Below are 27,450 nucleotides of genomic sequence, written 5' to 3'. Positions count from 1 at the left end.
ATTTGTCGTTTTTCTGACATGTACAATTTAAGACTGGGTTTGCAGCTAACCTACTCAGCAGACAAAGCTGGTTCACTCACCCTCTATCCCTGCATACTTTGCCAAATTTCATGCATATCTTATTGCTTTTTTATAGTACTGAATTTTAGACCCATCTCCTTTTTTTTACTTGCAACTTTTCTGCAGGATTTTGTCCCGTTGAATCAGACATACTTTCACCTCCTATGAGGACATTCACAAACATCACCAAGCAGAATAAAGTCCTTTTCTCTTTCCAATTATTTCTCTCCTTTAATGATACCAATAGGTGTTGTATTATATAGCAATGGAAAGCCTGATTAGTCACCTTTACAACAAGGTATAACTTGTAAGGATTGTGCATTCATGGAATGTGCTACACACCAAAACGTGTGGGTAGCACCCCCCCAAAAAATGTGCCGAAATCCCCTGCAGTATTCTCCTGTTGGTGTTCTCTCTTGTTTTGAGTCTCTTGGTGGATTGGATGATCACACTCTCCAACAGTAATCAGGAAGAAACAACACATATTGGACATTTTAACACTTTAGTCATGTCACACTGTCAGGGAAGATCCATAAGCAGCCACAACAGCTTGGTTGCATGCTGCAGTGTGATGGCGTCCCATTCTTCATCCAGGAGCTGTTGAAGGTCAACCAGCGTGGTTATGTTGGTCAGTCTAGCACGCACAGCTCACCCAAGCTGATACCACAAGTGTTCAGTTGGGTTGAGGTCAGGACTCAAATTCTGGAAGTACTATTACCCCTTTTCGACCGAGGTAGTTTCAGGGCCGGTTTGGAGCCGGCGCTCAATTGAGAGCTGGTTTTTCGTGTTACGACTGCGAGTGAACCGGCTCCAGATTGGGAAAAACGGTTCAAGAGTGGCTCCAACTCTTTACTGGTCTAGAACCGCAAACCGCTTACGTCAGGGGCGGAGTTTCCATGATCAAAAACACAAACCAAACGTGTTTCCGCCATTGTCCTGCAGCAAAAACATTAAAAAGACTAATGGATTCCAAGGCAAAGCAGTGGTCGGCCAAGGAGACATGCATGGAGGAGCAACACCAGCAAGCGTGCTATGTTGTCCGCCATCATTGTTGTTGTGAGGGAAAGTTTGTGCTAGCAAACGGGTGCTGTGTTTTGTTCGCGAGTTCAACCAGCTCCGAACCAGCCTGGAAATACAGACTGGTTTTCGTTGGTCGAAAGGGGGTATATGTGATGATCCTGGCTCTGTTGATGGGAGCATTGTCATCCTGGAGGATGGAGTTAGGTCCCAATCAGGTGCAAGTCATACACTTGTGACTGGCTCACACCTGGCAGCACCTGAAGCTCTAAGAGTGAACACCAACAGGAGGATACTGCAGGGGAATTTGGTACATCTTGGGATGCTACCCACACATTTAGCTGTGATGCTCATTCCACAAATTCACAATCCTGACAAGTTTGACCTTGTTGTAAAGGTGAGTAATCAGGCTTTCCAACGATATATGATACAGCACTAATTGGTATTAATAAAGGAGAGAAATAAGCAACTGAAATAATGTGACCAAACTTTTTTTGGAGGAGTTTATTTTAGTCCTGAAAATGAAGTCTCAGGCTTGATCTTTAAAATCCTCTAAACAGAGCCAAGAGGAGGCACAGGAGTTTCTCTCAAACCTCATGCTCAGAGATTTTCTTTGGTATATTTGTCCTCTTAAACTTTGAAAACAAACAACAGCACAAACAGAGACAATAACCACACTAGACTTCATGTAACAGCTCCTGTAAATATTACAGGCTACAGTAGTGGCTCACCACGCTTTGTAGCTTTCCTCCGCCCACCTGAGTCCTCCTGGTTTCAGAAGTTAAATATAATTCCTCAACTGAAAGCATCATCTGTGGATCTCATCAGGTTATAATGTTGATGCTCGGGGTTGTAACCTCCAGTCTGTTGCAGCAAAAGTTGATTTTACATTTCACTCAACATCAGTTTGAGTATTTCTGTATATGATCCGAGTAACTGCGTCTGCATTCACATCCCTCTGTGCCCTCTAATTTGAGGATGCTCTCATTGAGCGGATTAACTCAGGGTGTAAACACGCTGTTTACAGATTAGGAGCTTCATGGATTTCCTCCACAGGCTTTTGGCATCGCTCATGCCCCCCTCTGAATTTTAATAAAGGGCTGTCTGATAATAGTGGTCAACAAACACGAGGTCAGCTTCAGGTATCGAAGAGTGGTCCTTGCTGTTGTGTTTGTTTGTCCCTGCAGGAAGCAGGAAGGAGATTTACTGAGTGACCTTGAGGCCTAAACGTGTTGCTCATGAGATAATAAGGGGAGCATTTAAAAGATGACCAGTGTGTGTCCTCAAGATTTTAAAGGTGACATATCACGCTTTTTTCATCAATATATATTGGTCTAAGAGGTCCCCAAAACATGTCTTTAAAGTTTATGCTCAAAAAAACACTTTAAAATCAGATTTTGGTCTGCCTGAAAAGCCCTCTTCTTCAGCCCTCCTCAGAACACTCTGTTTTCTCTCTGACCACGCCCCCTCAGGAAGTGGGTGTGGCCTCGGCTCTCCAGCACGTTGATCTAATGTTTACATGTTGGCTGAATATACACGGCTGCTGTTACTTCAACCCTCTGAATTTGATCCTGACGGAGAGGCGCCTGCAGCAAGACCTTTCTGAAGGATTGGTCATAGATTTAGTGTTTCTTGTTGTTTTATTTATCAGTATGTAGACGTGTGTCTTGGTACACAGCTACAGCTACAGCTATGAACATGTAGCTATGTGGCTATGCTAATTAGCGCTAGCACTTATCCATGACAAATAAAAATCATCCACTAGATCTTCAAATCTGCAGACGTGTGGAGTAAAACCGACCTCTACAGCAGGACCTTTCTGAAGGATTGGTCACAGATTTAGTGTTTCTTGTTGTTTTATTTGTCAGTATGTCGACGTGTGTCTTGGTACACAGCTACAGCTACGACATGTAGCTATGTAGCTATGCTAACTAGCGCTAGCACTTATCCATGATAAATAAAAATCATCCACTAGATCTTCAAATCTGCAGACGTGGGGAGTAAAACCGACCTTTGTGTTTATTAAGACAGCCTACAACTAGCATGCCTCCCTCCTAAGCTCCTTGTTAGCACACATTTGTGCAGGGAATGAAAAACGGAGGGGGGGATTCAGTATTATTTTATACAGTCTATGGACTGAACAAGCTCCGAGCTCTGACTCCGTGACAGACCGGATATTGTTGTTACGTAACAAAAACACGGAAGTCTTAAACGGCTCGTTTCACACACATTTACAGAAAGGTGGAGAAATCAGAACAGGGGCAGAATGGATTTTTTTCATTCTCGGGGGGTTTGTAGACATGCCAGGGACACATATTTCAGGTAGAGAACCATTAAAAAGTCCATTTTGCATGATATGTCACCTTTAACTGTTGCTTGACTTGCATAGATTTTTCTTCCCACCCTTCATGCCAAAACGTTAAATATTAAGTGTTTCCACTTCAGTATCCTGGAGCAACATTGTGAGTTTGAGCAGCTGGGAAGTTGATGGTACAGGAAGAACTAAACAAACTTTTGTTTAAGAGGATGAGAAACACGGAGCAGATGAATCTACAGTAACAACCGCTTCCTCCTGTTCAAACAAGACGTCCAATCAAGTTGTGGTTACGAGCGCTGGGTCCCAGCTGGAGGCAGATTACTCTCAGATAGGTTTTCTGTAATACGCTGGGGAGCAAACTTAAAACATGACGTCTTTAAACGCTGTGTTAAACACTCAGGGGATACTTTACCCATAATCCCTTCAAATCTTTGAGGATTAAAGACGTTCATGATTTATTTGCGAAGACAAGTCCTCAGTGGAGAGAGAGAGAGGAGGAGCAGAGCTAATATTTGAGTCCCGCTGGGAAAATGAAACAACTCTGAGTCCTGTGTGCTGCTGACATGCTGCCCATGCTATGTTGAGAGGTCGCTTCCCACTAGAACCATAAAAACATGATTTTATTTTACTTTAGATGCCACCCATCCATCTAGACCTATCACCAGACCAGTTCATAAATGCAGATTTGGAGCCTCTTCATTGATTTGGGGTTTCTAAGGGACATAATCAGCAAGTAGAGATCTTAAAGCACCAACCGGAGCAATAAAAGGTCTGAGGTTGCTGTAGGCTGCTAGGAGGGGAAGCGAGTACCCACTTCCACAAGATTAAGCTCCGCCCACAGAACATCAGCTGCTCTTTACATCAGCTGACTACGTCTCCATCAAAATTGAAAATGGCAAAATGGCCGTTCTATTTCAACTCTGCCTGCCTTCTCTTGCTGCTTCGCCTGCAAACTGCTTTGTAACCCGCCTCCACCCCAGCTCCTCCTCCTTTTCTGCTGTGTCTGATTTTACCAGTGTCATACATATTGTCACTGATTCTCGCTCTGTTCTGCACCATTTGGGGTCTTTGCTGCTGCTGCTCTCCCTGCCTTGGCTTTTTATATATACAGATGAAAGAGAGGGGAGGCTTTGGAGCTCCCAGAACAGAACCATACCACCAAATCTAACTTACTGAATGCAAATAATTCTTTTTGACGAGAGTGGTCCTGACTAAAATTATATTCTTATAGCTTTAAACTCATGATGGCATGACCTGGCACTTAAACACTTCCTTTTTGTAGCTGCCTTGAAGTAAATGGTAAATGGACTTGTACTTCTAGATCTCTTTTCAAGTCTTTCTGACCGCTCAAAGCGCTTGTACACTACTCATCACATTCACCCATATTCAGTCACTGATGGTATAGAGTGATGCTATACAGTATGGGACCATCAGTATTAGCTAATCTCATTCCTACACATTCACACCTCACTGAACAACAGAGGGAGCAATTTGGGGTTCAGTATCATGCTCAAGAGCACTTCGGCATGTGAATGCTGGAGCTGGGATCGAACTGCCAACCTGATTGATTGACGACTGACTCTACCCACTGAGCCACCCCTGTACTGATCACTCCTTTTCTTATTGACATAATAACAGATTCAGATTACTCTACAACATCTTGTTTTTATATGAAAGTCCACACCCTGTATTAGAAAAACTTTCTGTATCTCCCTCTATCCCTCTTTCCAACCCCAACACGGTCTCAGCAGATGTGTGTCTAACATGAGTCTGGTCCTGCTGGAGGTTTCTGCCTGTTAAAGGAAGTTCTTCCTCTCACTCTTACTTGCTAAATGCTGCCGAGTGTTTGGCTCATGGTGGATTCATGTTTGGTCTTTCTAAAGAATAACAAAGAGTAACATTTAGACCTGCTCTTCCTGTAAATGTTTGGGATGAAATTTGGGATGTACAGATCGAAACTGTTTGATTGATTGCTCCTTCCTGAATCAGGTCAGATCCGTCTGAAAAGCAGGACAGAGAGTGAGAGAGCACAGATATTGAAGCTTTTTACATGATGTCAGTTTCCTCAGCACCAGTTTTCTGTCCACCATGCATGAAGTGTCTAATTGCTCTCTTCAAAGCAAAGACATCATCTGCTAGAAGAAGTCTGAAAATGATTATTGTCACACTGTTAACAATAAGAAATGTGTAATTTTCCTGCTCTGATGCAGTGAGGTGGTGACATATATTTTCTAGCAACAGTTTCAAAATTAATGCTGAAAAATGGGAAAGGAAGTCACTATAAAAAGATCTTAATATGAAGAAATAGCAGCCATCTTTAAAATCAAAGGAGATGGGGAATTATAGATCACCTTGAAGCTTTCAGAGCGAGGATCCAGCCCGCCTCACTCCTTCACCTCGTTTCTCTTCCAGGCGATCGAAAGCAACCTGATGAGGAAGTCCAGCAGCGGGCTGACCTACATAGCCGAGTGGAAAGGAGGGCTGCTGGAGCACAAGATGGGTCACCTGACCTGTTTCGCAGGTGGGATGATCGCTCTGGGTGCCGACGGGGCGCCAAGTGACAAGACGGGCCACCAGATGGAGCAGGCCGCCGAGATCGCCCGGACCTGTCACGAGTCTTACGCAAGAACCGGTAAGCGTGCTCACAGAGGAGCTTCAATCAGTCATGTGTTCTGTTACAGCTCTTCTGAAACTCTCACAGCTGTGTTGGTTTAGCAGGGATGATTCTGTGAATGAGATGCAGATGCTCGTGTGGTCACAGCTCGCTCAGTTTGTGGTCGATGATTTGTTTTTGGTTTGAAAACTCTTAACAAATTGAAAAATGTGAACTCTGAGAAAAGTGCTTGTATTTGTTTCCCAGGACTTTCTGCACAAACAATCTGCAGATCTGGGCGATGAAATATGTGTCCCTCTTTCATTCCAACATTTATTCTTAATTATGAAGTTTATTTCTTGGTCGTGACATCATCTTAACCTCTAAATCAGGGGTGTCAAACTCATTTCAGTTCAGGGGCCACATGCAGCCCAATTTGATCTGAAGTGGGCCGGACCAGTAAAGTCATAACATAATAACCTATAGAGAAGGATAACTCCAAATGTTTCCCTTTGTTTTAGTGCAAAAAAGTAGAAGTACATTCTGAAAATGTTCACAAATCATGAACTATCATTTTACAAAAACAGATGTATTTTTCACCATGAGAGTCTCATAGTGGAGCCAAATATTGTATTCTTTAAGCTTTAAAATCCTTTTGAACTCAAAAGGCCATGGCAGATATCGGCCGGTGTTATGGTTTAAACAGCGACCCTGTTAACTGGAGACTTTCAGCCGGATGCATCCCTCATAAACGTCTTTAGACCATCATTAAATATCTGATGAGGATATTTTGAAATCTTAATAAAAAACTAAACTAGTTTGCATTCCCAGGAACTCCCTCTGTGTTTCAACAGCTGTGTAAACTCCACAAACACTGACACGTTCAGCTGAAGGTCTCCAGTTTACAGGGTCACTTTTAAAACCGGAACACCGGGAGAGACGCATTCACGGTGGGCTGAGAGAAGACTACTGTTACAAGCTGCTAAATCAAGAGAATCACAGCTTCTTCTTTTGAAAAGTACACACACATACAAAAAAGATAGAACAAATAAAAACTAATGAAAGAAAGAAAATCAAGTGAATTACAGATGGAAAAAACAATGACTGTGAATGGTTTTTGGAAAAATGTGAAACAAAAAAATTGACAAAAAACGCTTTTGAAAAAAAAGAAAATTTGGCAAAAAAAAAATTTGGACAAAAAAAAATGAAAATTTAGAAAATTTTGAAAAAAAAAATTTGACATGAAAAAATTTGAAAAAAAAAATTTGAATTTTTTTTTTTTTTTTTTTTTAATTTGGAATATTTTTTTTTTGAAAAGGTAAAATTTGACAAAAAAAAAATTTGACAAAATAGTTGACCCGGAGCCTGTCGAAAAAAAAATTATTTTCCTCAAATTTGAAATTGTGCTCCAAAAGCAGAATAAACTTGAAAAAAAGTGAAAGTTTTGCGCCTGCGGTTAAAAACATGGAAACACCGGGACACCGGGAGAGACGCATTCATGGTGGGCTGAGAGAAGACTACTGTTACAAGCTCTAAATCAAGAGAATCACAGCTTCTTCTTTTGAAAAGTACACACACATACAAAAAAGATAGAACAAATAAAAACGAATGAAAGAAAGAGAAATCAAGTGAATCACAGTTGTGTGTGATGTTATTGTGGACGGTGGGATCAGACACGTTCAGGATTGCAGGCCCCTCCCCCCGAAAGCCTGGGACCTTTGAAAAGTACTACTCTATCTACCCCTGAGCTAAATTTAGACCCTGGGTCCACCAGCTGAAAAGTCATGAAGTGCTCTAAAAAGTCTATGAATTTCCACCGGGTTATGCAAAACTTCACAAACACTTTTAAAGCCGGAACACCAGGAGAGACGCATTCACGGTGGGCTGAGAGAAGACTACTGTTACAAGCTGCTAAATCAAGAGAATCACAGCTTCTTCTTTTGAAAAGTACACACACATACAAAAAAGATAGAACAAATAAAAACTAATGAAAGAGAGAGAAATCACGTGAATCACAGATAGAAAAAACAATGACTGTGAATGGTTTTTGGAAAAATTTGAAACAAAAAATTTAAAAATAAAGCTTTTGAAAAAAAAAGAAAATTTGACAAAAAAAATTTTTGGACAAATAAAAAATGGGAAAAAAAAAATTGAATTTTTTTTTTTGAAAAAAAAAATTTGACAAAAAAATTGAAATTTTTTTTTTTGAAAAAAATAAAATTTTACAAAAAATAAAATTTACAAAAAAGTTCAGCCTGTCGAAAAAAAAAATCATTTTCCTCAAATTTGAAATTGTGCTCCAAAAGCAGAAAAAACTTGAAAAAAAGTGAGCCCGGGACCTTTGAAAAGTACTACTCTATCTACCCCTGAGCTACATTTAGACCCTGGGTCCACCAGTTGAAAAGCACCTAGTTCAGGGGTAAAGTCAAACCAGTCGAAAAAGGCCTTATGATTTCATGCGTCCCCTAGAGCACAGATTTGGAATAGCAGTTACTTTTATAGAAAAATTGCAGTTAATGTCTTCTCTGTAATTTTTTCACTTTGGGAAGTCATCCGCAGGCCGGATTGGAACCTCTGGCGGGCCGCTTTTAGATCGCAGGCCATATGTTTGACCCCCCTGCTCTCAATGATTTGAGCCGGGACTTTAAATTAAGATTTATTAAAAGCAAAAGTCTAATTTAAACCGACAGTCCTGCTGTACATGTGTGTTTTAATTTCAAACTTGAATCATAATATTGAAGCGATCTCTTCTTTCTCAAGTGATAGCATGACTCATCATGTTTTCAAGGCAACCGCTGACAGCTTCATAACATAATGTTGATGACCTGAAGGTTACAAGGTTTATTCTGCTCTGCATCAACATCACCCGAACACAGGGACGAGTGATAGAAAACATCAGCCATCACTCCACTTTCAAGGCTCCCTATCACATCATGAAGACCTCTCAATATTTAGTTTCCATGCAGTAACCCCAAGTCTTTATTTTGAGTGACACATCATGCTGTTTGTTGTGATATATGACCCACCATTCTCTCTCTCCTCCTCAGCTTTGAAGTTGGGCCCTGAGGCGTTCCGGTTTGACGGCGGGGTCGAGGCCATCGCCACCCGGCAGAACGAGAAGTACTTCATCCTGCGTCCAGAGGTCATAGAGACGTACATGTACATGTGGAGGTTCACCCACGACCCCAAATACAGGGAGTGGGGCTGGGAGGCCGTCCAGGTGAGCGTGCATGAGTTATTTTCATCCCACTCTGGAGAAGAGCGATCTCCATCTTTAGAGAAGCTTACAGGAGGTCATTTTATTTGACTCCTGGTTATTTTTAGCTCATCAGCCCGGAGGATTTGTGATATTTAAAGTCTAAAAAGAGCTTGATTAATGTTGCCACTCTCTCCCTCTCTCTTCTTTGTGTTTCCATGCATCGCTCAGGCCTTGGAGCAGCACTGTAGAGTAGAAGGAGGCTACAGCGGCGTCAGGGACGTGTACGCTTCCACTCCGAACCACGATGATGTTCAGCAGAGCTTCTACTTGGCCGAGACACTCAAGTAAGACCTAGAAGTGAACGACTTCACACCCTGCACACCCTTCACTCCTGTCCCCTTTTTTATGATGGCGCTGTCATTGCAGTTTATGGAGGGACAAGGCCCCGCTTCCCTGAACTGACTGAGATGTCAAGTCCCTCACACACACGCTCACAAACACACACATAAACAGAAAATATGATGGTGTCATTCACTCAGGATAAGCTCCAGAGAGGGGGTTTAGGTCAGAGAAGGTTATTGTACATCACACAAACACAGACTTTAGCAGCTGGAAACTTCAGTCCTGGAATAAACTCTATATCCAGGTTTTAAAAGGGTTTGCATCAAGGTGAAAACACAAAGTTTTAATATGAATCACTCTTAGTTTTGTTCTATTTTTGTTTCTTATTATTTGTTAGTGTTTTTGTGTGGAATATAACAATTTTTTTGTATTTTTAAAGTTCTATTTTTGGGGCTTTTACACCTTTATTCAGAGAGTAGAGGAAAGGAGAATCAAGCAATCAATCAATCTTTATTTATTTAGCGCCAAATCACAACAAACCTTATCCTCAGACTCTTTCCAAACAGCAGGTCTAGACCGTACTCTATGTTCTATTATTAACAAAGACCCAACATCAAGACAGGATAAGATCCAGTCCCATCTTACAGACAGGACTCACTTTGCAGCATTTAGCAAGTTACAGTGGCAAGGACAAACTTCCTTTAACAGGCAGAAACCTCCAGCAGGACCAGACTCATGTTAGACACACATCTGCTGAGACCGAGATGGAGAGAGGGATAGAGGGAGATGAAGAGAGAGAGAGATGATAGTGGTGAGACGGATAGTAGTAGTTGTAGCCTAGGAACGTACGAGACAAGGGAGCTCAAGGACTACATAAAGGTCTATGGTTAGTAACTTTCAATGGGACAGGAAGAGTTTGAGTAAGTGACAGGCAGAGAGAGGGGAGGGATAGGATCAAAGTGTGTCAGTCTAAGCCTATAAGAGCATTACAAAGAGCTGGTCCAAGCCTGATCCAGCTCTAACTATAATCTTTATCAAAAAGGAAAGTTTGAAGCCTACTCTTAAAGCAGAGATGGTGTCTGCCTCCTGGACCCTGACTGGTAGATGATTCCAAAGGAGAGGTGCCTGATAACTGAAGGCTCAACTCTCTCGCTTGACTCTTTCCAAACAGAGCAGGACTAGACCGTCCTCTATGTTCTATCATTAACAAAGACCCAACATCAAGACAGGATAAGATCCAGTCCCATCTTACTGACAGGACTCAGTCTGATCTCATCTTAACCCACCATGAGCAGAGCCCTTTGCAGCATTTAGCAAGTTACAGAGGCAAGGACAAACTTCCTTTAACAGGCAGAAACCTCCAGCAGGACCAGACTCATGTTAGACACACATCTGCTGAGACCGTGTTGGAGAGAGGGATAGAGGGAGATGAAGAGAGAGACAAATGATAGTGGTGAGACGGATAGTAGTAGTTGTAGCAGCTGGAGTCTGGCACGTCCACAGCAGACAGGAACCTACGGGACAAGGGAGCTCAAGGACTCCAGAAAGGTCTAAGAAAAGAGAAAAGAGAGGGAAACCAGAAGAAAGAAAAAGAAGAGAATAAATGGTGAAGGAAAGGACGGGATAAGAAAAGGAGACATAAAGGATGAAGAAACATAAAAAGAACAAAGGAATGAAAGGACAGTGGTCAGCATTTAGCAAGTTACAGTGGCAAGGACAAACTTCCTTTAACAGGCAGAAACCTCCAGCAGGACCAGACTCATGTTAGACACACATCTGCTGAGACCGAGTTGGAAAGAGGGACAGAAGGAGATGAAGAGAGAGAGAGATGATAGTGATGAGATGAGTAGTAGTAGCAGTTGGCGCTGGAGTCTGGCACGTCCACAGCAGCAGGCCGACTCAGAGGAACCTACAGGACAAGGGAGCTCAGGGACTCCAGAAAGGTCTATGGTTAGTAACTTTAATGGGACAGGCTGAGTTAAAGTAAGTGATGGAGGGAAGGGGGTGAGATAGGATCCCAGTGTGTCAGTTCCCCCGGAGGAACCAGGGCAGCCCGCTATATGGGCACGCAATTTGACCATTAGTCCCAAAATATAACATTTGTGCTACTTTAGCCCCAGAAAGATCTGAGAAAGTTAGCTAATGAGGTTGAAAAGAGAATTATCAAACATGTTTTTGCTACATTTGTGCTTAGGTGAGCATTTGTTAAACTTTATAAGTAATAAATCAAAGGATAGCTGACAGGAAAATGACAGATAACCTTGCAACTCCTCACACACTGCAACAAAGTCCCACCATCACTACACCTTTATACCTCTGTAATGACACATTGCACCCTGAAACAGTGTGATATTGGAGTCCCGGTGTGTGATGGCACATCCAGTACGGCGTTGCAGAAGCTTGCAGAGCACGGCTTGTAAACATGTTTACACACAGAATGATGCAGACATGCATGCACACGCATCGCTACCGTCTTCCCCTCATCTCGCCTCTGTTCACACCTCCGAGGGATGATCAGAGGCATGTGCATTACATACTGCAGACGAGGCACAACAGGGGTGTACATTTCCTGCCTTCAGGCTAAAGGTTAAAGTCTTACTGCTGCTGTCAAGGAAATGTTTTATTTTTTATTTTTATTTAACCTTTATTTAACCAGATGAGTCCCATTGAGATCAAGACCTCATTTTCAAGGGCGACCTGGCCAAGAGGTCAGCAGCACACGTCAGAATAAATGGCACAACTCAACAACATGGAACATATATGCAGACAGTATGTAGAAGCAAACAATAATAATTTAAAAAGTGCAACTTATTTTCAAGTAAAGTGCAGTTTGTGATTATAAAAACAGCATTTAAAAACACAGGCACTGTTCTGGGGTCTGTCTTTCATTTAAGATAGACTTAAAGGTGTCCAGAGAGATGAGATCCGACAGATTCAAGTCCTTCTGGAGTTTATTCCAAGCAGTAGGAGCAGCAAAACTGAACGCTCTCTTACCGAACTCTGTCCGAACCATAGACTGTAAAAAATATGGACATAGTATCCGTGACGTGATCCCATCTGTTTCTGAAGAGCTGTTTTGAGACCAATCGGCTGCGGCAGCCATATTGCTTCTGTCGAGCCAGTGTGACGTAAAGAGGCGGGCTTTGAGCCTCCTAGCCAACAGCTGCAGTGTTCCCACAGGCAGCTGTGCCTCTCATTGGAAGACTGGTAATCTCAATATCTTCGAAATTGACGAATTAGAAAAAAATTCACCCCCCTCACAGTGAGAGGACATCGAGAAATTAGCTATTCAGACTACACTCATCTTTTGTACCAGGCTGTAAACATGTTTATTAATGCTGCAAAGATCGTCTTTTCCCCATTCATGTGTATGTGACTTCCGGTACTTCCGGAGCCAGCCTCAAGCGGATCCTCGATGAACTGCAGCTTCTAACACTTTCGCATTGGACTCATATTTTTAGACCGGAGGTTGCCGCTTGGTCCGAACACGGGGAACACACATCCGCAAGGTGTCGCAGGAGTGCAAGGCATAGTGACTTCCTGATCTCTGAAGATAAACACATAAATACATTGGGATCAAGCCAAGTAGACATTTGTAAATTAGATGAAGCCAATGTGTTTGCCTGCGCACACTCAGGGATGGCCAGTCGGCTCTGACATAAAGCTCACAGTGGTGAGTGAGGCGTTTGCAACCCGTGACAAACCTCAGCGCGCAGTGATATACACTATTTAAAACCAACAAACATTTAGCCGAGGCTCCCAAGTACAAGACATCACCATAATCAATAAGAGGCAAGAATGTTGCAGAGACTAAAAGTTTCCTCGCTCTGAGGGAGAAACAGGATTTATTCCTGTAAAGGAAACCTAGTTTTACCCAAGCGGCAAACTCCGGTCTCAAACGATGAAGCCAATGCGGAAGTGATATAAACTGCAATACATCGAAAATCCGCTTGAGGCTGGCTGCAGAAACACCGGAAACCACATAGATATGAATGGGAAAAAGACGATCTTTGCAGCATTAATAAACATGTTTACAGCCTGGTTCAAAAAACGGCTTGGCCCTACAACGCTAATCTCTCTAATGGCATACACTGTACGGGGGGTGAATTTTTTTCTAACATGACGGTTAAGAAGATATTAAGATTATATGTTTTGCCCAAATAAGGACATGACTGACGTGACTCCCGGTCGGGAACACACAGCCATTGGCTAAGAGACTCACACTACGTCACACTCTGCCTAGTTGAGTTCCGCATTACCAATATGGCTGCTGCCGTCGTCGATTTGCTTCAAAACAGCTCTCAGGAACAGATGGGTGACGTCACGGATACTACGTCCATATTTTTTACAGTCTATGGTTTTACCCTAAGTTTGGAGACCAGGCTGGATATATGAGTTTTAAATGAAAGCTCCCTATCGAGAATAAAACCCAAGTATTTGTAATTAGCGACAAGTTCTATGGGGTTCCCTTGTGAGGTTACAATCGAGGGGACGTTTCCTTGGGACTCATTTGAAGTAGAAAAAAGCATCAATTTGGTTTTGTCTGCATTCAGGACCAGTTTTAGTTTCAGCAGACGAGACTGAATAATATCAAAGGCAGACTGGAAAAACTCAAAAGCTTGAGTAATTGATGACGAAAAGTTAGAGGGGAGAAAACTGAGCCACTACAAACCTTAGCCTGACTCAATATTCACATATATATAACTATATCACAAATACATATCTTCTCCATGTTTGTCCTGTTTGCATGGGTGGAAACAAAATAGCCAAACACACACACACACAAACACACACACACACACGCAGAGTCACGCTTGTTTAACTGTAGTTGTGATTCCTCTTCCTGCTTTAAGCAGACTGTCGTCCTGAACACAGTTGGAGAGCCATCTGAGAGGGAAAGCCCTATTAGCACGCAGGCGTCACACTGTGTGGCTGACAACACGTTTAAAGAGCCATTTGTGGCTCCGCACTCACACACACACACACACACACACACTAACACACACACACACACTCAGGAAGGCACACGAGGGCAGTTAAGTAAAAAATATCAGGCGACTGTTAAGAGGAAGTGAGAAGTGGAAGCTGCCTGTGGTGTGATGGGACATGTGCTGATTCTCACAGTTTCAGATTAAAGTCGAAGCTTTCAGCCGAGGGACAGAGTTTATTTATTTTCTAAAACATGTCTCAGCTTTGGAGGAACTTATGTTCATGTTTATTTTGCTGAAACACGAGTAAAAACTATTGAAGAGGTGTTTTCTTCTACAGCATTTGACTCTAGTAGAATGTGAACCAATGAGGGTAGGTTCTCCAGGGATGAAGGGCACACCCCCGCCTGTATTTGTGACACACACTCCTCATCTTGTACTCTTGATGTTTATCATAAAACCACTCTCAGTGTGTGTGTTTTCTCCAGGATGGGAAATGTTGTCTCACTGTTAACATCAGCTCACAACCTTTCTGCGCTCTTTTATTGACACGATTTATCTGCGGTAGATAAAACTGTCCTCCACAGACGACACAGACGTGTATCTCTGCAGAACATGTGACCGGCTGCAACATAACTATATTTCTCCATGACACCATCAGTGTAAAAAAAAGAAAAAACCCTGACTGATCTGATTTACCGCCAGTGTTCATGTGTTCACCCCTGGAACACCCTCTTCCATGTGAAGCAGTGTGTGAGGTTGAAGAATCATGTGATCATGATGTTAAAGCACGACCCTGGATCTTTGTTGGCAACCTCTGGTCTTGTTGCTTAGCTCGTGTTTCTTGTCTCATTTCCTGTTTTACGTTGAAACCAGACTTGACTTCCTGTTCCCAAGTGTTACCCACTCACCTGATTACCTTACAGTGCCTCACCTGTGTCTTGTTATCCCCACTCCTGTTGTATGAACAAGGTCAGTCCTCCCTCCCTTTCATGCCAGTTAGTCTTGTTACCTTGTGATGGATTACCTATCAGGTGGAGATATAGTCCACATCCACATGTTAACAAATATTTATAAAACCAGATTTTTTTTCCTCTCTGTTTAAGAAAACAGAGAAACCAGTGGCCGATGGAAAATTTTGTATTGCATGTGAGGTTTTGTTTTCATACTTTCGCCCTTTTATGCCGACTCTCAGGCTATTTTGACCCTGGCGGCACGCTGTACTTGTGTTGTGATTTGGTACATCGGGAACGGCGTGACGTCAGCTACTGGAGTTTGCTTGAAGAAGCACGGCGAGAAGAGTGTTTCGAGGAAGATGTGGCGACACATTCCCGGCGCGAAGCCACCACAAACAAAACGGATAAACAAAGAGGCAGGAGACGATCAAGAAGAGGAACAGACAGCTAAACGGAGTTATGTCACTATACAACTTTTCAAAGAGAACTGGAGAATTGACGAGGCTGGCCAACCTCGGTACTGGCTGACTTAAGACCTGACAATCCACACCATGAACTGCAGCCTTTTGCCTTTTTTAAGTTGGATTTTCAGAATAAAAACGTCTAGTAATTCTTTTAAATCAAATAAGGCATGATTTTTTTATTTGGCCTATAAAGAATATTTTTGGCCGGTACATTTTTGGAGTTCACTAGCCAATGGCAGATGAGGCAACACATAAATTTTACACCCTGTGTCCACACCAGAGGTGTTTTTGAATATTCCTCTGTCTACACAACAACATAGAAGCAGTTGAAAACACCTGCATAAGCATGCAAAGCCAGTACCAGGTGAGGACTAAGCGGCAACCGCCGGTCTTAAAATATGAAGCCAATGCAGAAGTGTTAAAAGCTGCAGTTCACCGAGTGTCCACTAGGGGCTGGGTGCAGAAACACAGGAAACCACATACACACCCATTCAAAGAAGACGATCTTTGCGGTAGAAATAAACATGTTTACAGCCTGGTTCAAAAAACAGTTTCGGTCTGAATAGATCATTTCTCTCTCTTGGGGTGATTTTTTTATAACTTGTTATTTTTAAAGATATTAAACCTAAGAGTTTTGCCCAAATAAGGGCATGGCTGACTTGATTGACAGGCGGGCATCCTGTAGCTGTTAGCGAAAAAGGCTAAAGGCCCGCCTCTTTACCTCACACTAGCTCAAACGAAGTTAGGTTGAGTTTAGCATTTCCAATATGGCACCCGCCAGTGATCAGCTTCAGAAACAGATGGGTGACGTCATGAATACTACGTCCATTTATTATACAATCTTTGTTTTAATCAAGCAGCAACCTCCAGTCTCAAAATATGAAGCCCATGTGGAAGTGTTACAAACTGCAGTTCATCGAGCGTCCACTAGAGGCTGGCTGCAGAAACACAGGAAACCACATACACACCCATTCAAAGAAGACGATCTTTACAGCAGAAATAAACATGTTTACAACCTGGTTCAAAAAACTGTTTAGGTCTGAATCATAGACTGTATAAAAAATGGACGTAGTATCCATGACATCACCGATCTCTTCCTGAGCGCTGTTTTGAAGCCAGTCGTCGGCGGGAGCCATATTGGAAATGCTGAACTCAACCAAACTTAGTGTGAGGTAAAGAGGTGGAGTTTGAGCCTCCTAGCCAACAGCTACAGTGTTCCCGCCTGCCAGTCAAGTCAGTCATGTCCTTATTTGGGCAAAAATCATAATCTTAATATCTTCTGCTCTATAAAAGAATTAAACCCCCATACAGTGTTTGCCGATAGAGAAATTAGCTATGTAGACCGAAGCCGTTTTTTTGAACCAGGCTGTAAACATGTTTATTTCTGCTGTAAAGATCGTCTCTTTTGAATGGGTGTGTATGTGGTTTCCTGTGTTTCTGCAGCCAGCCTCTAGTGGACGCTCGATGAACTGCAGTTTTTAGCACTTCCACATGGGCTTCATATTTTGAGACCGGAAGTTGCTGCTTGGTCTGAATAGTTCATTTTTCTATCGGCACACACTATACAGGGGTGAATTTATTTATAACTTGTTATTTTTGAAGATATTAAATGTATGAGTTATGCCCAAATAAGGTCACGGCTGACTTGATTGACAGGCGGGCACCCTGTAGCTGTTAACAAAAAGGCTAAAGCCCCGCCTCTTTACCTCACGCTAGCCATAACAGCGCTTCAAGAACAGATGGGTGACATCACGGATACTACGTCCATTTATTATACAGTCTATGGTTTTAACAGCTGATTGGCTCACAATGCATAGTGAGCTAACAAAGACCTGTTTACAACAGCTGACCTCTCTTAAAGGGCCGGCGTGTGTGTCTGAGTTGCGTTTTAATAGCTCCTTTATATAATTAGTAATCACCCCGTTAAGTAACCTGCTTCACATAAACTGCACCCCTCTTCCTGTTTTCAAATCTTTATAACCTCTGCTCCATCCCTCCCTCCCCCGTTCCTGTCCTCATCCTCTCTTCTTCCTCTCCTTCTCCCCCCTACACACACACACACACAGCAGACAGCTGAAGTCAAGGTTAGCCTAACAGAGCCTGATGGGGGGCGAGGTGCCATCCAATCCAGCTTTTTTATTGGCTGTAAATTTTAACAGGCGTCACCTCGACCTCTGATTACACCTCACACACACTCACACACACACACAGAGTCAGAGGCAGATGTCTGCATTCATTGTGAGACACAGATAAAAGTGTGTTTCTGTTGATTTGTGTTTAAAAAGTTCTTCATGCAACATAAAGAAGTCAAAGAGGAGTTGGATGTGTTTCCAGTGGAAGTGGGAGATGTCTCATTATCGCTCCTCCGACAGCAGGAAGAAATATTAGATAGAAACTGACCACCAGGCCGGACAGCAACACAATAACGCCCTCATCAGTCAAACAGCATCACATCCATGAAGCCCGGCCTCGCTGGACTCAGAAAATATCAATCCCATTTAGCAGCAAACCCATACGTCTAATCCTCCTAATGTTAGTCGGGGGATCTTGGCATCGTGCGGAGCCACTTCCAGTATTCATCTTCCCTCCGCTGCCAAGGACACGGCCGTACTTCACACTGCTGTCTGCCTCCAATCACTCACCGCTTTCTAGTGCTCTGCTGGCAGGCGGAGGCGGAGGACGGCGGGGGCTCGATGCGGAGGTTGAGGGCTCGGCGGACAACCAGCTCCTGACACATTTCTTCTTCTTTTTTATATTTTAGCTCGTCCCTTTTTTTTCTACAGTTTCTCCTCCAGCCCTCACATCAAACTCTCCTCCTTTACATCGCTCCTTCTTTTCATGCTGGAATCTGACGTGAACCTCCCATACAAACACTCTTTATTTATTTACTGGCTTCGGTCTCCCTCCTTCTTCGGTGGGTAATGTTGTTTTGGTGTTGCTTCATAAGATCATAAGATAAAACATTAAACCGCAGAGTTTCATCACTTTAACTTTCATAAGCTGGCCCGAGTCGGAGCCGCGCCCAGACTCGCTCAGTTTCACATCTGTTTCAGAGGGTTTTTTTGCCAAGACTGTCGATAAATAATGCAAGATATAGAGCTTGGAATAACTCTTAAAGTAAACACATCCCAAAAAGGACAATATTTTAGCTGAAGACCAAAAAAAAGGAACTTAAAGACGTTTTCTTTTGATTGAAGACCATCTTTACAGAAGAAGAAACACGTTTACAGACTGGGACAAAAAATGATTCTTGTCTGGATGGCTCATTCCTCTGTCGGCACACACTGTACTCGAGGTGACATCTTTTACAACTCTTCATTTTTGAAGATATTGAAATTATGAATTTGCATAATTAGAAGCTTGGCTGACAGGTGGGCACACTGTATCCGTTGGCAAAGAGGCTAAAGGCCCACCTCAACTCCATCTCTCATTCCAGGTCAGCCGAAAGTTAGGTTGAGTCAGTATTTCCATTACTGCGACCACAATCAAAAATCTGCTTCAGAAACAAATGTGTGACGTAAATTAGACTACACTCATGGATTACACATCTATGGTTTCTCCCAATGGAATCTGTATGGGGTGTTGTAGTGGACTGTCCTTGTTGGCCACTGTAGTTTTCAGCAATCATAGAATTAAACTTGACCTGTGGGGCGGCAGTAGCTCAGTCCATAGGGACTTGACTTGGGAACTTAAGGGTCGCCGGTTCGAGTCCCTGTATGGACGAAGTCTGGCAAGTGGACTGGTGGCTGAAGAGGTGCCGGGTCACTTGCCTGGGCACTGCCGAGGTGCCCTTGAGCAAGGCACCGAACCCCCAACTGCTTGGAGTGCGCTGGTTGATGGCAGCATCCTCACTCTGACATCTCTCCCTAAGTGCATGTCCACTGTATGTGTGTGCATTGTATGTATATACCAAAAACTGTGCATGTAGCATGACTGAAAAATAACACGAGTGAAAAAATTGAATTCCCCCCCTGGGGATTAATGAAGTACGTTCTTGTTCTTCTTCTTAAATAGAAGGAACCTTCAGTAGTACGCTCTTCACACGAGAGTTGAGACTTTATTCAATTTCATGGAGTTGAAAAGTCATCACAAACCTCTCAAACACACGATTCAGGGACTTAAGAATTCAACCCTCCACGTCTCTCCACATCTTCTTGATTTTATTTCTCACAGGTCACAGTGCAGTGACACTGATGCAAATAGACACAGATGAAAATTTGCCCCCATTTATTGTTTATTGTAGCTGTTCAATTCAGCGCTCAAAGTATGCTGGGAAAACATGTCACCAACCAAGCACTATTTTTATAAGGAGCTCCTTTGTTTAAAAAAAAAAAAGAATTATAATGAGAACAAGGATGATAATGATATTAATTTTAATAAAAATAAGAATAAGAATTGTAATTGTATAATAATTAATAATAATTAAAATAAAAATGATAATAATAAGAATCATTACTATTATTACTATTATTATTTCCAAAATTATTATAATAATAACAATAATAATAAACAATAATGATAATATTAATAATAAAAGTGTAGACTCAAATTAAGATATTAATAATAATAATAATAATAATAATAATAATAATAATACATTGTATTTACATAGCGCTTTTCAGAAACTCAAAGACACTGTACAATTGTTAAAATCAATACAAGCAAGGAACACAAATCAAACAAACAACAGTACAATCACAAATTGAAACTTAAAAAGGTGAGTTTTTAATAGAGATTTGAAAGCTGAAGGGTCAGAGCAGTTTTGGATATGGGAGGGGAGTGAGTTCCAGAGGGTGGGGGCGGCTACAGAGAAGGCTCTGTCCCCCCAGGTTCAGTGCTTGGTTCTGTGAGGTGGAGACAGGAGGTTGGCGTGTGTGGAACTCAGGTTACGGGAAGGAGTGTGATGATGGAGGAGGTCAGTGAGGTAGGAAGGGGGCCTGGTGGTGGAGGGCTTTGTGGGTGAGGAGGAGGATTTTAAACCGTATATGTGGTGTCTTTCAGCGGACAGGCAACATCAAGCATTTTTTCATGTCTTCTTTTTTTTCTAGATGCTCTGTTCCCATCAAAGGGGGCGTGTCTTGAATTCACGTGACATATTATGATGGTGCAAAATCCAACTTACACTTTGCTTAACTGGTTATTAGTGCCACCAAGTGCACCAGTTGTTTTTGTCCAACAACATGATGTGCAAAGCTGCTGGATAAGATGTATAAATATAAACATAAAGTGTGGCGTTCAAGAGATAAACTGCAAATTTAAGAAACTGTTTGTGTCATGCATCATTGAAATGTTGTTTTTGTGCCTTTTATGCAACAACAGATACATTTAGGACATCAGAGTTCTCTTCACATCTCTTCCTCTGTTATTGTATCACTCTGCTGATTCATCACGACTGTGAGGAGTAACCGTCTTCTATCCTCTCTCTTTAGGTATCTCTACCTGCTCTTCTCCGACGATGACCACCTACCGTTCGACCACTGGGTCTTCAACACAGAGGCTCACCCTCTCCCCGTCATAAAGAGGGACCTAACAGACATTTCCAACAAGGTGGAGTAACGGACCAAAAAAAAACCAAGTGCGAGAACCTCTGATCCTGTACACCTGAGCCTCCAGCTGAAACTGTTCGCCGTCTGGAGTCACGGACGCCTCTGGATGGGATTTCCTTTTTTTAAGTATTTCTGATGGGATTAAATGGAGTTCAAAGCCTGAGGGCGACCTACGTCTTGCTGTAGAGTCCAGTTTTTGTTTTTTTCCCTGCTCTGGTTGATTCCAGGAGCTAATCTGAACCAACATGTTGACTGCTGGATTATGTGATAACTCATCCAAAGAATGCAGTGGAGTCCTCAGAGAGGTTTTCATACTGCTGCGGTATCAAACGCTCTCTGAAGACGTCATTTCATTTCGTAGGAATTTCTTTGACTTCCAGGTTTTTTTTTTGGGAGGGACAGTCGGTCGGACCAGTTCTCACTTTATTCGTCCGTGATGTTGTCGTTTGTAGCTGCAGCTCCGCCTCTCTTTTCTTTCCGTGGAGGAGATCAGACAGACCTGAAAACCAGTCGTCTCCTGACGTGGATACTTTTGGACCACCTTGCATCCAGAACGATTCCAGCTCCTGTGTGAGGATCACCGAGGCTTCAGCTGCAGGACGCTTAACCTCAGACTCTGATCAGGAGCCCAGCGATGGTCCTCAAACCACCATCTTCCAACTTCTTCTCCTTCAGAGGATGATTCTCTTGCTCTTGAAAAACGTGGTTGTCTCAAAGACGCAGCACAACCCGAGCCTCTTTTTATAAACCCACAGAGCGCTGAGACTCCTGCTCCCCCTCCCCTCCCCCCCAGCTTCTTCTTCTTCTTCCTCAGTCTGAGTTAAGGTGTGACACCGGACGGACAGCCACACCGCCTCTGTACCTGCCAGTAATTTCCCTTTCTCCCCCACAACGTTTACACAAAGCTGTCCCTCCTCCTCGTCTTTCTCCTCCTCCTCCTCTTCTTCTTCTACGGATCTCAAACTTCATTCATGTGTTTCTTTTTCTGTTCTTTCTCACATCGTCACGGCTGCTTCTGAGGTTTGACTGACTCAGGCTTTTAAATCTTGTGACTTTAACTTCTCCTGACAATATTTACAATCCACCAAGATATTCAAATCTTACCAGGAACAAGTCTCTTAGTTATAGCTGCATTAAAAGAGGACAGAAACTCAGTCTTGTGGTCCAGATTTCACGGTTGTTCTCTGCAGATGATGCAGATCAGCTGTTCCAGAGCATGGGAACGAGTTAGGCCTTTAAAAACAGGGGCTTGATTCAATTCATGACTTGTTTCTGCAAACTATTCCAATGCAAAGTCCCAAATAAACCTCACAGTGTAAGATTTTGTCGGATTAAAGCAACACTATGCAACTTTTCACCACCAGAAACAGCTCTGCAGCTGCAGGGGAAGCAGAGCCTCCCTCATTTCCATTCAGCACACCCAGCGTCTGTCGTTGAACTATATAAGTTGAGGATTTCCCCGGAGAAGTTATGGCACAGTTTTCTGACAAAAAAGCCCTGAAGGCAAAAACCTCCCCTGTGTGGGTCTTTTCTCCTGCAGTCATGTCCGTGCTGAGGAAGTGGAGCTGAAAGGACGCTTAGAGAATCTCATGATGTTGCTTTAAGGCCTTCAAAATTTAAAAAAGGTGATGTTATTTCCAGGTAGAGGACTTTAGAAGCTTATAATTCATGCATTTAGGTGGTTGAATCTCTAAACATCAGAGACCGTGAGAGTGTGAAGATCATCCAAACCTGTCTCAGTCAAACCTCCATCTCTTCACTTCTTCTTCTCCGTCCTCCAGAGCAGGCTGTACGATCCCTCCCTCCTCTATGAGGAGATGCAGACACCTGACTCTGCTGTACTATTCCACACACACACACACACACAGGAACACACACACACACACACACACACACAAAGCCATACTGATTGAATACAGCTTTATCATTCCGTCTGAGCTTTTTGTTCCCGTCGGGGTCGTGTTAACGCACCGACACAAATCCTGTTGCTGCCGTACGTTCCGCTCGTCACCGTCTCACTCAGCGGGTTACTTCCATTTTATTATTCAGATTTCTCCACACACACACACACACACACACACACACACACACACACACACAACTGTAGCCAGATTAAACCCAGCTTAGTCTTTTAAAATAGTGCCTTCACTGTTGAAAACGGAGGAGTCCCAGAGGAGAGCAGCTCACACAAACACAGAGAGTCCACTTTGAGACGAGTCGTCGGGCTCCAGGTGAAGATCCCGGAACCCTCAGACACGAGATCATTCCTGCTTTTAATCCAGAGTTCATCGTCATGCAGGAAGCTCGAACGTTAGTGACAACTCTGTGACAAACTAGAGGAGGTAGAATAGTCCATCATCATGCTTTCTCTCCCTCCTGAGTCCTCGTTTAGTCAAAACCTGTCAAACAGATCGTCAAACAGAGGAAGAGCAGCAGTGAGCCCAGTCTCCAGTTATCCCTTTGACCACACCGACACCTAGTGGAGACATCCGGTCATTACAACCTGCAGGAGATTGAGCCTAGTTTAAATACTCATTAATATAAGACACACTCACTCGTTGGAACTTAAAAGAAGGTGTGTTGTTTAATTGAAATTCCAGCACATTATTGAGGGATTACTTTCAAAGATAGAACAACAAATTTCCACACAGTTGAGAAAGAAAAATGAGAAAAAAATCTTAATTTTGACACATTTTGTGAAACTTTAACTGATTAAAGAAGCGTCTGTCGTTAGCTCCTCCACTCTGCAAAATAACTTGAATCTTAGTAAGTGAATCTGTCAGTTTTCCAGCCTGAATATCTCTTTACTCTTAATATAAGCCACACTGATCTGCCAAGTCAAGATATGGATCTTATTTAAAGACGGTACAAGCCAAAAATAAGGGTCTTGGTGATCTCTTGGAGGAATAAGAGGTTCAAACTGTCTCTCCATGAAGACCTGCAGATTCTGTGCAGCTCTTTGTAGCTCCACCTGTTGTCACTATCCTCAACTACCTGCTGCAGCAGTAGTGTTAGTAGTTGTGGCCAACTTGCAGAGACTCATGCTACAAGGTGTCTTTATTTAATACTACACCACTGTTTCTTTAAATGCATGATGAGGGAGAACAGCTGTTATCCTACCGTCCAGCATGAAGCCGCTTGATACTCAGAGCGCCATCCTGTGGAGGAAATACTGTAACCTATTAAATCCATGTTTCTTCATTTTATACAGTTATATCTGTCACAATAAAATCAACTGAATTAAATTAGATAAATATCAGAAAAATAAAATATTACAATCAAATCAATACAATTAAATCAGTTATAAAGTAGGGGGAAAAATTAATTATTACAATAAAATCAATAAAATTAAATTAGATAAATATCAGAAAGAAAAAAAACCAGAGAGATATTGGAAAAATAAGGTAATTACAATAAAATCTATTAAATAAAATTTGATAAATATAAGAAAGTTAAAATAATTACAATAAAATTAAATGTCAGAAAAGTAAAATAAAATTACTACAATAAATCAATAAAATAAAATATGATAAATGCCAGACAAATTAAATTAAATTCAATTAAAATAAGATATAATTAGATTTTAAAAAATAAAAATGACACTAAAACAATGGTTATAATTGTATAATTTGGTCCAGTGTACTCCTTCTTTAGATAACACAAATAAAGTAATGAAAAGTTCATCTTAGAGGAGCATCATACAGTTACTGGTTGTAATGAGTTAAGATACCTGAGATTTATATCTGGACTTGTCCGGTCAGACTGGCTTATGTTCAGTTTTTGAGATCTTCTGACACACTCTGTGAGATTCTGCAGCTGTGGTGCAGGTGCTTGAAGTTTGAGTCTCTCTACTATATCTGAGAAAAGTGATGGAAATTGACTCAGCTTGCATTCAGCACATTACCTTCAAACAGTCGGGAGAGATTCAGCAGACAGAATTAATATCTGACAGTCCAAAATGAGATCATTAACTCACACTAAATAAACTCCTTCTGCTGTAATCAGAGCTCATAAAGTCTTTAATCTCACAGGAGCTGAAAAAAGAGAATTCAGAGAGAACACAAAAGCTCATTTTGCTCCCACATACCTCTGATCATGTTGAAAGAATTAGTCTCTGGGATCCGATTTCATCAGCCACACTCAGTTCTTTCTCTAATCCCCGACAAACACAGTTATCATCCCTCCCATGAAGAGCCGACACGCTGATACCAGTCTGAACTTCTTCTCCTTCTTCAAATTGAATCTGGATCTGTCTGTGAGCTGTGAGAACCCCCTCTGTGATCTTTACTTCACTGTACAGACGACAGTGTTTGTGTTTAATCCTAGGAGGCATTTATTCTCTCTGTGATATATTTTAATGTTTGATTTTTGCTGATTGTGTTAATTTATTCTGCAGTAGTGAACATAGGACTTGGGAGGGGTTTTAGGGGGGGCTGACTTCTAGGTGGCGGGGACCCTAAAGGTGGAGCGTGGGGTGTTTGCTTATTTATCTACCAAAAAAAAAACAGACAGGGGGTAAATGAACCGCCTGGGAGTGACTCAAACAGCCGTGCAGGAGGAGTGAAATCATATGAATGTACCATCCAATGTGAAGTGAAGAATATTTTTATGCATTTTTTTGTTTTTGTGTGTTCACTTCTTTGTGTTTCTGTTGTTGTTTTGAAATTTGGAAAGCACAAACGGTTGAATCAGAGCGTGCAGGCAGAGAGAAATACATCCATGCATCCATGCATCCATGCTCATGCAGGACGACGTCACACCGGACACACTTATCAGGTCATGGATCAAACTTCTATTTGAGTAGATGACACGCAGACATGGATACAAATGCATAAACAGCATCAACTCACAATAGGAATGAAAACATTGAACTATAACTCAGCTTTACTGACAAATTTAAGGAGAGAACACAGAGCTTGATGTCTATCTTAAAGCTCCTGTGAGGACATTTTTGGATTGTGTGATTTTGGCGCCCCCTGTGGACAAAGTAGTACATCTCATCTCCCTGCTAACCTTCGCCTACAGATCAAAGTAGTCAAACATATCACTCATTGCAAATATTCGCCTTGGAAAATGCAAACAAGGCTGTTTTTCAATCGCCTTATCTGACACCTACCCCCTGGTGGTGAGTACAGGCGTTAAAGTAATCACCCAAAAAGATTAAAACCCATCACTAAAGGTCATATTTGCTTTTTGGGGGTCATAAAGAAGCATCAGTGTTAATTTCAGTCTGTTTCATAACCATCAAAAAACTCCTCACAGTAGCTTTAAAGACACTTTGATATTTGCATCCATCGTTCTCTCCTTCAAATATCAAAAATTGCAAATGAGTAATGTTAAATATTGCAGATGAAATTAGCTTTACAGTGTAAGGCATCAGGAAAGGTGTATTTGTGTAGGAAGATATATTCTGCAGGTAATGCTATGTCAGTGTTAATGAGACGCAGCGTACAGAAAACCACGGAGTCAACCATCAATCAGAACGTTTCCATCTCCGTCTGAAATCAATTGAATCTGATTATTTTATCAACATGTACTCTCAAAGAGGTTTTTTGTGATGGTGGGGGGTTTATTTGTTCCTTTTCTATCTTAAAAATTAGGTTGATGGTTTAAGTTGGTGGTCAGAAAATTTGTTTATGGGCATACGAGGAAGAGGAGAAGTTTTGCCTCGCAATGTTGACATCTTATTGTGCAATACTTTGGATTATAATTCGATTTTTGGTTTGTAAATCTGTATTTTTTGGGAATGTAGAGGCTTAGAAACACAAGTCAGGTTTTTTGGGGGTTGTGTAAATTCAACTTAAAGGGCTGCATCCCAGTAGGAAGACAAGACTTTCAGACAAAATTGGGACCACGTGGAGCACCTGAAGTCCTGCAAAGGTGATCATTTCACAAGATATTTTCCTGTGAGCGCAAATAATGATCTTCTGCATTTATTGGGAAGCTCATTAGACCGCTCACAGCCAGCTTTGTTGCGGTGAAATTAGCATTAGCTGTGATATAGCATTGTTACATAACAGAGTTTAAT

General features: G+C 42.1%; 1 protein-coding gene across 1 annotated transcript in view; it reads left to right on the top strand.

Moving 5' to 3' along the window:
* man1a1 (mannosidase, alpha, class 1A, member 1) overlaps positions 1–24,935 on the top strand; it is a 140,489-nt gene extending 115,554 nt beyond the window's left edge. Inside the window, exons 7-10 of the mRNA XM_034698890.1 lie at positions 5,807–6,026; positions 9,035–9,207; positions 9,415–9,530; positions 21,306–24,935. Coding sequence (XP_034554781.1) covers positions 5,807–6,026; positions 9,035–9,207; positions 9,415–9,530; positions 21,306–21,432 — 636 coding nt within the window. The 3' untranslated portion in view covers positions 21,433–24,935. The remainder of the gene's footprint in view (positions 1–5,806; positions 6,027–9,034; positions 9,208–9,414; positions 9,531–21,305) is intronic.
* The last annotated feature ends 2,515 nt before the right edge of the window (positions 24,936–27,450 follow it).

The sequence above is a fragment of the Notolabrus celidotus genome, chromosome 13, assembly GCF_009762535.1.
Source record: "Notolabrus celidotus isolate fNotCel1 chromosome 13, fNotCel1.pri, whole genome shotgun sequence".
Taxonomy (NCBI): Eukaryota; Metazoa; Chordata; class Actinopteri; order Labriformes; family Labridae; genus Notolabrus; species Notolabrus celidotus.
This window is presented reverse-complemented; position numbering and strand designations above follow the sequence as displayed.